This window comes from Pollicipes pollicipes, unplaced genomic scaffold, assembly GCF_011947565.3.
Source record: "Pollicipes pollicipes isolate AB1234 unplaced genomic scaffold, Ppol_2.1 Scaffold_4219;HRSCAF=4965_pilon_pilon_pilon, whole genome shotgun sequence".
Taxonomy (NCBI): domain Eukaryota; kingdom Metazoa; phylum Arthropoda; class Thecostraca; order Pollicipedomorpha; family Pollicipedidae; genus Pollicipes; species Pollicipes pollicipes.
The window spans coordinates 9,812,168-9,825,354 of record NW_023596448.1 but is presented as its reverse complement, the minus strand read 5'-3'; the positions used below and the strand labels follow the sequence as shown (position 1 = coordinate 9,825,354).

At 50.3% G+C, this 13,187-nt stretch overlaps 1 protein-coding gene across 1 annotated transcript in view; it reads left to right on the top strand.

The window, feature by feature from the left end:
- LOC119095787 (lactosylceramide 4-alpha-galactosyltransferase-like) overlaps positions 1 to 5,357 on the top strand; it is a 13,094-nt gene extending 7,737 nt beyond the window's left edge. The window contains exons 3-4 of the mRNA XM_037218643.1: positions 732 to 918; positions 5,116 to 5,357. Coding sequence (XP_037074538.1) covers positions 732 to 918; positions 5,116 to 5,357 — 429 coding nt within the window. The remainder of the gene's footprint in view (positions 1 to 731; positions 919 to 5,115) is intronic.
- Positions 5,358 to 13,187: the final 7,830 nt, after the last annotated feature.

Below are 13,187 nucleotides of genomic sequence, written 5' to 3'. Positions count from 1 at the left end.
TGCATCGTGAATTTTGAGGTGGGAAAAACACACTCTGTTTCGTCCGCGTCATCGCGTTTGCCACATAGATTGAACAAGCCAGAAGGTGTGCCGGGTTGCAATGGATGTCTCTAGCAATAGTGCTGATAATAACATCTGGCGGACGATCCAGTACCATCGCCGCGGCGTAAAGTGCACCGAGTGACGTCACGCGTCGAGGCGACCAGGACACTTGCGCGATCGCAGAGCGAACCTAAACAAGCTGGCCACAGGAGCGACACTTTTTACCATACACAGATAATGATCGATCGACTCTCCCGTCCGCATCGGCGCTGGCGGATCGCTGGCGTGTGCAGTACCGATGTTTGGCGGGATGTGGGCGCGTCGGCTGCAGCCGGCGACGTCATAGGCTGGCTGAGCGCCGCCGCGCCGCTGCTTCTCTTCCTGCTCTGGCTGGTGTGGTGGCGTCCCGACCCGGCGCTCGTGGCGTCTTCTACCCTGCCGCCGCTGAGCGCGGACCCTCCTCCTGCGGCCGTTCGACTCGGAGCGCTGGCTGACTGTGCCTGTGGCGCCGCCCGCTCCCGCCCGACGGCTGTATCTTCCTGCTGGAGACGTCGGGCCGGCGCCACATCACCCCGCGCGAGTGGTGCACCGTTGAGTCGGCGGCGTCCGCGCACCCGAGCATGCTCGTCGTGTTGCTAGCCGCAGCGCCACGCCTGCGCCGCTCCGCGCTCACCGACCGGCTGCTGGAGCGCAACAACATAATCCTGGCTCGGCTCGACTTTGGGTCGCTGTTCGAGCGGTGGTACCAGAGTCGCGCCGTGCTGCGGTCGCCCTGGCCGGCGGTCCACATGAGCGACGCGGCGCGCATTGCAGTGCTGTTGCACCACGGCGGCATCTACCTCGATACGGACGTAATTGTACGCCGCTCACTGGCCGGTGAGAAGAGAGAGGGAAAGAGATAGAGAGAAAGAGAGAGGAAGAGAGTGGGAGGGAGGGGGAGGCAGAGACAGAGAGAGAGAGACAGAGAGAGGGAGAGAGAGAGAGAGAGAAAGAGAGGAAAGAGAGAGGAGGAGAGTGGGAGGGAGGGAGGGAGACAGAGGGAGAGGGGTGGGGGAAGAGGAAGAGGGGCGGAAGTCCGTGTGTTGTTGTCATACGGGGATGGTTTTCGAGTCGTGGGTGGGTACGAGTTCAGCACTTGCCGAGATACTGTGGCGTAACCAGGCGGACAAGCTCCCCATTTGAGGTTGCAAAGGCGCTCCGGGTGTCAAAGGCAACATTACTGTAAAATGCTCTCAAATAGGGGTGTCTATCTTTATGCCTGTTTGGGGTGAACCGAGTCGCCCATAATATCCCCCCGCTTATTTTGTGTCAACGGACTTACACACTTTGTTCTGACGAGTGTCAGTTTGTATTGCAAATTGTATTATCATTTCTAAAAACCTTCAAATTTAACAGTATAGCAGTCCTGCAAGGACGAATCTGCGGAAGGAGGCGAAACTGGAGACACCTTCTGATATGGAAGAAGGCAGATCTCTAGAAGCCGCCTTAGCGTGCTGAAGGCACACTTTGAAGGCGGCCAGGGCCGGCAGCACGTACTTTTGGTTGGGTGCGGGACAGGGAAAGTCATTAAGGACTTTGGTTATTTCCGTCCTCCGTGGCTTTTCAGCATTACATGTCAGGCCTTTGTGTGTCGTGTGGCTCACGCTGCGCAGTCCGCTGATCGCGTATCTGCTCAACTGTTACGTGTGATCTGCGATGAGGGCAAACACGACTTTACATTGCCAGGGTAGGGGTTGTCAGAGCGTTGATATGCGCGCTGCTGTATAAGAAAACATATTTGTTTCGTTTCTATAAGGCGACTGTATTATGGCGATGGATATCTGGATACATTGATGGATACAGTTACGAGGTTTGGAGGCCAAACCGTCTCGCCAAATTATGCAGTCTACTCGAGTTTGATTTTGTCGTCCTTGGGGAAGGTCGCTGCCCCTCCGTTGTAAAATGCTGTTCTATCTAAAGTGCAATTTTGTGTAAATCACGAGCGTTGCGGATAATGTCTCTCTGAATTGGGCGTCGTACCACATTTTGCATTTGACCTACGCCATGGCATCAGTAATTGTACTCAATGCCATGAATATTATCAAGGATGCCCAGCAATCGACCTATATTGACTGATAGTTGTGTAGAATTAAGATTAAAAGCAAGCTGCTTGAATTGCGTGCGTAAAAATGCGCTGTCAAAACAACGTTGAGGATGAGTTTGTTCCAATAGTGGTGTAGCAAATGCATGTGCCATTCATTGAACCGCTACATGTATGTGGATTATATTTTTGTTGCGCAGCCTGAGGTGTGCGTAAATTTCTCTGTAATGGATGCATGTTATATTAGGTGTCATTTTAATTTTATGTGAACCAGGTCTTCAGCATGCTAAATGACCAGCCTACAAAAGAGTTTGAATTATAAGCGTAAGATTGGGCAGCATTCAATTTCACCATTTCCTGCTGCACACAGCGATACACGTGAGACCTGGAACCCTTGTGACCTAAATGTCCGATTTGATCTCGAATCGTTGAATTCCCTACAATGGTAGAAGAGCGCAGCTACATAATTAAAAAGAAAGCGACCACACAAATGAAGCTCAAACTGTTTCGTGATATTGTCCAAAAGGCCTTGCACCGTCAAAAACGATAACACTTTTCCAATTAATGGTGCCACGTGTTTGTCAAGATTTAACCAAGCATAACTGCTTTTTATGTCACAGGTGACATAATTCGACACAAACGATTAAGGGGCAGTTCAGACATCGTCTTTCTACAAGTCGTTTGCCTGCAGGGTGAAAAACGCCCGCCAAAAAGTATATTTTTGTGCAAAGACACCAATGATCGGGCCGTAAGCCCGACGACAACAGAGCGCTCAAGATATTTTGGCCGCGTTCCCAGTGTTGCGAAATGCGTCGTGGCATGTTCGTCTTCCAGGACAAGTGGTCTTATATGGTCCGCCAATGAGGGTCATTTAACCGTTAGTTTGATAGTGTAAGCTTGGTTACAGGGCAGCCCACGGCCGTGCAATCGCATTGCACATTAAATGACCTTTCATGCTATTCGGATAAGAGACCGAGGCAAAGTGGGTCTGTTGCAGATGTATAAGAGTTATGGGATGGCAAATTAGCACGCCCTCGGGGGGGGGGGGCTCAAACTGACCCCCCGAAGGTTTTTCCAAAATGGTTTCCGAACGGCACGGCACAGTCGCGCCAAATTTTGCGTCGCTGTAAACAAATGAGTTGAGAATCGTTGGGCATCAAAAATGGAGATGTACCTTTTAAGGTCGCTGGCCTATGGCCGGCCAAAGTCGGGCCATGGTTTCAGCGAAGGTAATTTCTAGGGAATCGTTCAATCTGATCCAACAACAAGTGTTAGACGAGGCCCCACATTTCCGAGATACTTTGTAAGGTAACACAACAACTGAATGAACAAGTTACATTGATCTAGGGTTAGGCATAAAGGTCAGACCAAAGTCAAAAACCAGCTTGTTGTATTACTCTGGGGTTTGCTGCGTGAGGTAATTTCTGGTGCATATTTGCAATTTGTTGATAACAGGAACCGCACTATACACCCTTCATGGACTTCTTTAAGGCCATAGCAGGTCATTGACCTAAAATGACTCGGGTCGACTGTTGTGTCTCCAAACCGATTATTAATGTTAACGTGAGTTCCAGTTACCAAGTATGAACAAGCAAGCGCGCGGCACGGCGGCTCCGGGCCGACTGCCTGGCGACGCCCGACAGTGGCGCCACTCGCGGTGTGCCTATGAACTACAACTACGCTGTCGAGGCTACGATACAACATCGACATTCTGTTTTTAGGAACATACTGCCTAACGTAACCTTAGTCGCTTTTTCAAATGCAAAACTCAATACAGTCTCGCATGATCTTAGTCACCATGATCTTTAAAGATTAAAAAGGTCACTAACCTTAAATGAGCGTGTACCCTTTTGCTTAGAACAGTTACCTTGGTTCCAGGGGCCCTTTGAAAACTAATCTGGAACTTGACTTTGTTTGACCTTATTCGACACGAAGGTCATGACCTAGCAAATTCAAACTTTGGCCTAAATGAGTTCACGTACAGGTCAAGGCATCTTGTGAATTTAGTGTTTCTAGCTCTCTTAGTTCCTGAGATCTCAGGGGGTTCAATTTGACCTCCCACCCAAGCGAAGGGCATCCAACCGGCACCCGGGCGCGCGTTAAAAGTGACAGCGATGATCTATGTCCAGCATGGAGTCATATCCAAAATTTGTCTTGGTAAAATTTTTATTTTCTGCGTGGTTTTTCATTTTCTAACTCCTCTGAATCCATGATTTAAACTATATATTGATGAAAATAAAAAGCTGCTACCCAGTTGTGATGTCCTCTGAAAAATTACAACAAAGAATGAGGGGCTTCGGTATCATGCTTGGATGCGGACAACAGCTAACGTTTGGCGGACAGAAAACCTCAAATTATAAGGTGGTTCACCCCACTGTTTTAAAACTTCCCCTTCATTGGGGACGTCATATGAGGTTGCGGCTTCAAGTTTATTCAGCTGCACCCTCCATAGCAACGACCATTACGAGGAAGAATGAAAGAAGATCGTCTTTGTGTAATTGCCCTCTCTTTTCTATGTTTTTCCAACACTAGGGAACACATGGGGGGGGGGGGGGCAGAACACTCACAAAAGAAAACGAATGGACACCCGTGTCCATAATGTCTCTACAAAATCAAAAAGTGGCCCCCAATGCCTGCAAAGTGAATTCCGAGCATATAATCAGGCCGATACGCGACGAGGAGGGGCCTAATGGCGGGAAAAGCCTCTATAACCCAAGTTGTCCTCCTCTTGCCCCCCTCCGAGCTACGCCATCGTGGAGATGATGATGATTTGCGTTGCCTTTGGTGATGTATAGCAGGCATAGGGCAGTTGCTGCTGTTGCCGTAGTAGTTGCATGTTGTTTTGCTGCACGACCTGCTCTGTCTCGCGCTACGTGCGATCCATCGCTGGGCAACCAGCGTCCTCCGGTGATTGCTGGACCCAGTGGCGCGTGACCCGATCAGCCGCCAATCTAGGTCAGGCCCGTGACCTTCGTCTGCCGCCACGGCCGCAGCGCTGGACGATGGTGCAGGCCTGGAGTCGGAGCGAGCCGTGGCGTCGGGTGTGCTCAAGTTCAGCCGCGACTCGGCCGTGCCGCGGCTGCTGGCAAGCTGCCTGACAGAGGGCTACGACCCGTACAACTGGGGACACAACGGGCCCGGCGTCGTCACCGAGGTGCTCATCGAGGGCTGTGGCCTCCGAGACCCGCCGCTGACGACCACCCACTGCGGAAACTACACCATCTACGGACGGTGAGAGCGGACGGTCACTACACCATCTACGGACGGTGAGAGCGGACGGTCACTACACCATCTACGGACGGTGAGAACGGACGGTCACTACACCATCTACGGACGGTGAGAGCGGACGGTCACTACACCATCTACGGACGGTGAGAGCGGACGGTCACTACACCATCTACGGACGGTGAGAGCGGACGGTCACTACACCATCTACGGACGGTGAGAGCGGACGGTCACCCCACCATCTACGGACGGTGAGACCGGACGGTCACCCCACCATCTACGGACGGTGAGAGCGGGGACCACCCCACCGTCTACGGACGGTGAGACCGGACGGTCACCCCACCATCTACGGACGGTGAGCGCGGGGACCACCCCACCATCTACGAACGGTGAGAACGGACGGTCACTACACCATCTACGGACGGTGAGAGCGGACGGTCACTACACCATCTACGGACGGTGAGCGCGGACGGTCACCCCACCATCTACGGACGGTGAGTAGCGGACGGTCACTACACCATCTACGGAAGGGTGAGAGCGGACGGTCCACTCCACCATCTACGGACGGTGGAGAACGGACGGTCCACCCCACCATCTACGGGACGGTGAGAGCGGGGACCACCCCACCATCTACGGACGGTGAGAACGGACGGTCACCCCACCATCTACGGACGGTGAGCGCGGGGACCACCCCACCATCTACGAACGGTGAGAACGGACGGTCACTACACCATCTACGGACGGTGAGAGCGGACGGTCACCCCACCGTCTACGGACGGTGAGAGCGGACGGTCACCCCACCATCTACGGACGGTGAGACCGGACGGTCACTACACCATCTACGGACGGTGAGAGCGGACGGTCACTCCACCGTCTACGGACGGTGAGAAGGGGACGGCTACACCATCGACGAACGGTGAGTGGGACCAGCCTACGACCAATGAGAGCAGACGGTCTATGCACCAACTACCGACGGTGAACAGGGACCGCTTCACCACCTCCATTCGCTGAGTGGGGACCGCTGCACCAGCTACGGCTGGTGAAAGCGGGACGACGTCGACACGAACCATGGACGGTAAGCGGGGGCCTTTACACCATCCTTGGCCGGTGAGCGCGGGAACCACTGCATCAGCTATGGCCGGTGAGAGCGGACGGTGGCTGATGAAGGCATGCTACGTCCACGGAGAGGACGGTCCAGATAAAGTGTCAGACCAGCTGACGCCGCCATTAGTGCAGAGCGTCAGCCGGCGGTGCAGCGCTGCTGATCGCGACCAGGTGAGACGTTCCGAGCAGGGCTGAGGCAGGCGGCGGGTCTCCTCTCTTCGAACGATGCGCAGTAATCCGACGTATGACGTGCTCAGGGCGGACTGTGCCTCCAGTCTAGGGTATGCTTGTGGCGTGCTGTTGCGTAATGCTGTTGACGTCGTGGATCTCGGGCTACACGTGCACCCGTTTTTAATGCTTCGACAGGTGAATTCGAAATCTTGTGTCACTCACACACAGCACAGCTGTGCCCCGTCCCCGCCCGCCAACAGATGTGCCCCTCTGCGGTCACCATAACGCCGTCCTGACCCTCTCCCCTCCCACGGCTGCAGGCGGCGTTTTTACGCCATCCCATCGAAAAACTGGAGCCTGTTTTTGGAGCTGGACGCGCGGGACGCCGTATTGGAGCGCGTGAACAGCTCGCACTTGGTGCACACCTGGGAGTGGCACACGCGCGAGCGCCGCGTGCCGCCCGGCTCCGCGTACCACCAGCTGGCCGAACAGTACTGCCCCTGGTCGCTGCAGCAGGGCGGGGCCGACTTCTAACCGACGGGGCATGTCTTTGGGCTATGTCTGTAAGGCGGAGCTGACACTTGACTATAATGATGGTCTTTTTTGCCTCCATTGCAGCCCTCCCCCCCCCCCCCCCCAACCGTCATAACTCACATTCTGGACAGCAGCAAGAAGAGCGCCGCAAAAACTCCGGTGGCTCGACGAGAAACAGCAAGAGGACAAGATAGCAATGAAACAATTTTGCGCCATGTTTCAGCAATTTGTTTGATTATTTTAAGGCTTCAGCTCAACTTGAGTGAAAGCAAACGATACTAATTGTGTAGACAGATGTAGACTAGACTAGACTAGATTGTGTAGACAGCTGTTCTGACGGTACCTCAGCATGACGACAGGCGTTGAGCAGCGCCTGTGGGCTCGTGGAGGAGCTGCTGGATTGCCGGGTATTGGTCGGCCCGATCTCGGCCAGCAGTACCTGAGCTGTCTTCCGGCTCATGCAAAAGCACAGCTGGTGCTGTTGTGGGTCAGCAGTGCGGGGCTCTTGAACAATGTTAGCGTACTCGCCGCGGGCTCGTCGGCGATGGAGAATCTCCGTCACCCATCCCGGATGTCGTTTAGTGTGACGCCGTTGTTGCCCCATCAGAAGTCTGGTTTGGGCTTGGGCGATGTTGATTTCCACAGCGACTTGCGCTTTGGATTTCTTACGTCTGATGCTTCCAAGATGTTTCGTGTTTTTGCTGTTATTTGTGTTTGTGACCTCGTGTTATACTTTAGTATATTCCGCTCTGGTTGGCATTACGAGAAATACAAGCGGTCGGATGCTGTTTTGCTATTATTGCTGTCTTGCGCATTACTGATAGCAAAAAATGTGGTCGACTCTTTGCAAATACGCATAGTGGCAAAGAGCACTGTTGTTACATGTTTGAAATTTATCCGTTTGTGGTTTTAGAAAAATCCTGGCCAATCTTATCCGCGCGTACACGACTACAAGGGATTTTTTTTCAATCCGGCGTGTAATTTCCGCCATTCGGCCATTCAGCGACGCGCCGAATATTGTTAGTGGGCGGCCATCTTACAGCGCTGGTATCGAGCACCGGTAGCCAACGTTCCGCCGCACAGCGCGCGCACCGCCGCCGCGGAGCTGGCTTCCGGTGGACCGTTTGGGTACCTGGCTGCGATCCAGATGGCACAGAATGCATGCCGTCAGAAGTCCGCCAGGCCGGCAAAACGCCGGAGACCAGGCGCAGTATTCCAGAGCCGATGGAGGGAGTCACAGTGAGGCGACTTCGCCGCGTTAGGAACTAGATGGCGTTCGCAGCAGAAGACAGACAAAACCGGCAGGCTGTGTGATTGTTAGCTTGTTTTTCTTGTTTCTTGTTGTTTTTTGTTTAGTTTGTTGTTTATGGGGCGCCAACTCACCCTTCTCAGCAGAAATTACTCCCCAGCAATCAACTAGGCTACAAGCTATGGCACAAGTGTCAGCAAAATGTTAGGCCTGAAGGCATCCTGAATTTTGTGCCAGATGTGGCAAGTTCTATTCCCAATTTAGGCTTCTGCTTTACCCCACATGCTCCAATTATTACAAAACCTAAGTCGTTTGAAACACATCCACAAAATCTCCCAAGGCTTTAACACTAACATGATCCTGAATCTGGCATCCTTATTTTACTTTTCAGGGCATTTCTTACGGGCATTTTCAAATACGCACTCTTGAAGGTACACAGACATCGACATAGATTTGAAAGTACTGATTTGAAACAGCTCTAGGCTTCTGGTATTAGCTTTTTTTCTAACTGGCAAGGCACACCAAATATGTCAATGGGGTGTATCAGTCTAAATATTGCCCCAAAAGCAGCACTTGTGTTTCATTCATGGCACTACCTGCCAGGCAAGTGCACTCTAAAAGTAAAAATGTCCTGAAACTTTGTGCACGTTGCCGTCATGCACTGGGCTTATCCCCGAAAGCTACATCAACCAACCCCACAATGGAATTTTCCGCGGCTCCTGTCCCAATAAAACATTATGAAACCTGACTAAATTCCCGTGCCTTTTTCTGAAGTGATTTTTTTGGACAATAATGCTGTCCCCATGCTGATAGTGAAATTATAGCATCAGGTGTGAATTGGAGTTACCTGAACATCTTCACACAGTAAAAAAAAAATGTTCAGAGCACAGATATTCAGTCACATGTCCCATTGACAGCCGTACCACTAAACATACTGCTGGACAGGAACCTGTGCAAAATTGGGTATGCCTCATCTACATGCCTCGGCTAAGGTATGGAGGAAGCTAACTTCTACTCACAACTCACACCGCACACCCATCGAATTTTGCTTACGCACAATTGTAGAAAATTACGTTATCAGTTTTCAAATCACCGTTTTTGCATCTCATTCAATTCCTTATTGACACTAACAAACTAAGGCGTTGCGCGAACTCGGCTTGACAGTTGCATGACGTCATCAAGTTCATATGAAGAGCTTACGCCTTTAGTGAGCGGTCAAATATTTTATGCAGGAAAGACAGGGCAGTAAGGACGAGGAGCACATTAGAAGCGGTACTGGAAGGACCCTTCCAAAAATTGGGAGGCAGCGAAGTGTACCCACAAATCGTCCACAAATTGTCTCCACACCCGGCAGTGCTGAAAGACGTCTAGGCCACTAAACACGACATCCTCTTTCAGTGTTTTAATGCGCAAAATTTCATCACAATCGACATTGAAAGCATACGTTGAATAAACTTTGATCAATGAGAGCATCTCAGTCTCTTCTCACGCAGAGTAGGCATTGATATGAGTCTTCTACTCTCGTAAGAGAGGGGACGCTTTTTTACCGTCTGCAGACAATGTATATACATTGGCGGCATGCGACGTGACATACTTTTTATCAGCAGCAGGATATCCGGGGCACCAAGATGAGTTGTAATGTGTTCGATACCTAATGACATGACGGTTTTAACCAATAACAAATGAGGGTGTAAACGATCATGTGCCTCTCATCGCGACAACAAATGGGAGGGAATCCCATGATAACGAGTGATTCAGTAAGTTTTACAGATGTTCAAATTGCATCTTACGTTTTACCACCTTGGCCTAACATTTAGAACACGCAGTGTTGTAACCACTCAGGAGGTCAAGGCGACCATTAAACATTTTATCAATGTCAGCGATTTTCACGTACCTAATTGCAACCTATGCGAACCATTGTGTCCCAATAAATGGAACTGTATTATGCGCGTAGTTCTCTTTCTCCATCCACTCCTTTCCCTTCATCAAGTCTGTAAGGAAAATAGGGTGGAATCTGGAAGGATCAAGACGATTATAAGTACATCTGTGGATAGCTTTCAGTAATATTTGTTATTCGTTATGCGCTCAGCTGGTTTTGCGGGATTACACACCTGAAAACAGGTGTATCATTGCGCACAATATACTTATCTGAGGTGGGGAGGGCCAGGTGAATATGAAACTTCCATTTTGGTTAAATGTAGACCCTTGTCGGGCAGTTTTTGGGTTGTAAATTACAGCTAAACAAGCCTTCTTTACACAAGGTGACCCGAAGCGGTGAATTTGCATTCGTCGTCACTCCAGTCGAGATGTACGGTCACGAGCACACGGATCGTTGTGACGAATATCAAGTTGGAAATGATGTGAAAAGTGAAAAAGCCCGCAACGCATCCTCTAACTTCGTCATTAATTTGATTCCCTGCCGTGGATAATTTCATGCGATTAATTGATTTTATCGCAATTCTGTTCACTGAACGACAAGATTTATTCAACTACGCTCACAAGCGGACATGGGGAAAATGTAAAACAGCTATGGATTCATGGGCATGGAAAGCAATAAAAACGGCCGCCATCTCTAGATGGTGTCATTCGCTGGGACCGCCAGCAAAAGATGGCTCGCATTCATTTCTTCCTAACAGGGCACTAAAAAATAACGTAGCGGGCCATTCCACTCACATTCACGTCAGGTGGAGCCAGATCGCCCGATGTGTCGGCACAGAGGTCCCAACGCAACGGTCCGGATCGCTGACCGAACAAAGCCACCGGGCACAGCCAACGGTGGCATCGGCGGCCAGAATCACGTATTTCCCACGCGGAGGGGGGTAAGCATGGCACAGAAAGGCCGGCTCCAGCGACTTCGTCTGCAGGGAGCACTTAGGCAGCGAGCGCCGCCACGTGATGTGCGTCGGGAGCACGAGAGTTGTTGGGACAAGACTTCCGGAGGGTTCATGCACTGCGGAAAAACCGCAGGTACAGGCACCGGCTGCTGCTCTTCAACATGATGCAACAGGGTAATGTGAGTGAGCTGGTGCCGGACGCGGAGTTCTGTTGTCTGAAACAAGAAGAGAACTCAATATCACCCTCCGTTTTAGAACCGTGACCGGAATACAGGCACATAGACACGGCAGAAATGACGAAGGAAATCGCACTATTTTTACCAAAGTCTTCCACCAAATTTCAACAAATGAATACCGAACACACTAAAACACAACATGCTTATTGATGCTGAATATGTGTAGAACATGTAACTGAATGCTTCCTACACAGCAATCCCGTCAAAGACAAACCAAACAATATTGTATACAAGCCTTAGCTGCCATTTTTGTCCAGCAATTCTAAAATGTCACATTTTGATCAAACAATATGATTGAAAAATGACATCACGAAGCAAATGCCATGATGTAAGCAAATTACAGGACATACGTGTAATATAAGCCGTTTCATTTACATTATAATCAAGTTACGTGTCAGTGGCAGATCTGAGACCCAGGCTGTTTGTTATCATGGAAGCCTTCATTTCAGGGTCATCTTACAAACAACAAAAGAATGATGTAACGTAAAATTTGTGATGAGGTCTTTTTGTATTCATAACGTTTGTTTTATATAGCAACTGTCATGAGGTAGAAACAGGTCAGGAGCTGCGAATAGCAGCATCTAAAGTTGCCAAGATCTGGGTAAGCGGTGCGCTGGTTAATGTTGTAACACAACTATGTTTGCCCTATACCAACTACTGTGTGGACGTGTCTAACTCTACATCCAGCTTTTTTAGGAAGTTGTATGATGCCGATGTAAAGTGCTTAAGTTATGTTCACATGCATATTGGCACCGGCCTTAGGGAGGCTAGCAACGACAAAATCTGGGAACACGCACTGAAACCTTGGGCATTTAAGTCTCAGACCATAGGCAGCCCACACATCAGCAGTGTGACAAGCTGATGCTTCTTATTAGTGCTCTCCAGGTCCTCCGCGCTTTGAAAATCACGTGCTGCCCCAAAACTACAACTCAGTCGAACACAAACCTTACTGTAAACAAAGCTTCTTTCCTTCATGCTTCATGTCAACATTCAGGTTTATGCTTGGGTAATAAAACTGTACATGCAACTCATTAGCAGCTCCAAAACACAACTTAGTACGGTACAAAAAGCCTGCAGAATGACAACTTTTATAGCAATGTATTACGTCTTAAAACCATCGTGGTAGCATCATATTATGCATGGGCGTAGCTTCGCAAAATGAGTTAGGGGGTGGGTGGAGGCCAAGCATCGGAAAACGACTTAACATAACCCTTAAGTCATGTCAACATGCAGGTTCCTCCCAGGGCATGGTCAACTATCTCTTCAAGGCGGAGGGGAGGGGGGGGGAGGAGGGAGAGGTTCGAGCCTAAGTTAAGAAAGGGGAACTGGAGTTCCACTCACCACCCAATTAAAGAGGATAACTTCATCCCCGACCTCATGGCCTTCTTGTTCTTACACACTGCCCTTGACGTGGTCTGCAGACCCCGGCAGACTTTGGCAAGATCTCACTGGGACAGAGGCGGACGCAGTTTCCAATCTGGGGCAGCTCGTTAATACTTGGGGGCAGAATTTTTTAACTGGAATACTGAGTGCACCATAATGTGTTGACATAAGCAAGTGGCAATATAACAGAAAATGACCAAATCTGAAGGTAGCTCATGTTTTGGAGCTAAGTATGGTCGAAAAGATCTGCTCCAAAGGATGTAGTTAACTACCCCATTTGAGGTAGGGTTCTCTGTGGCCATCCTACGCCAATAACATCAGCGTTTGCA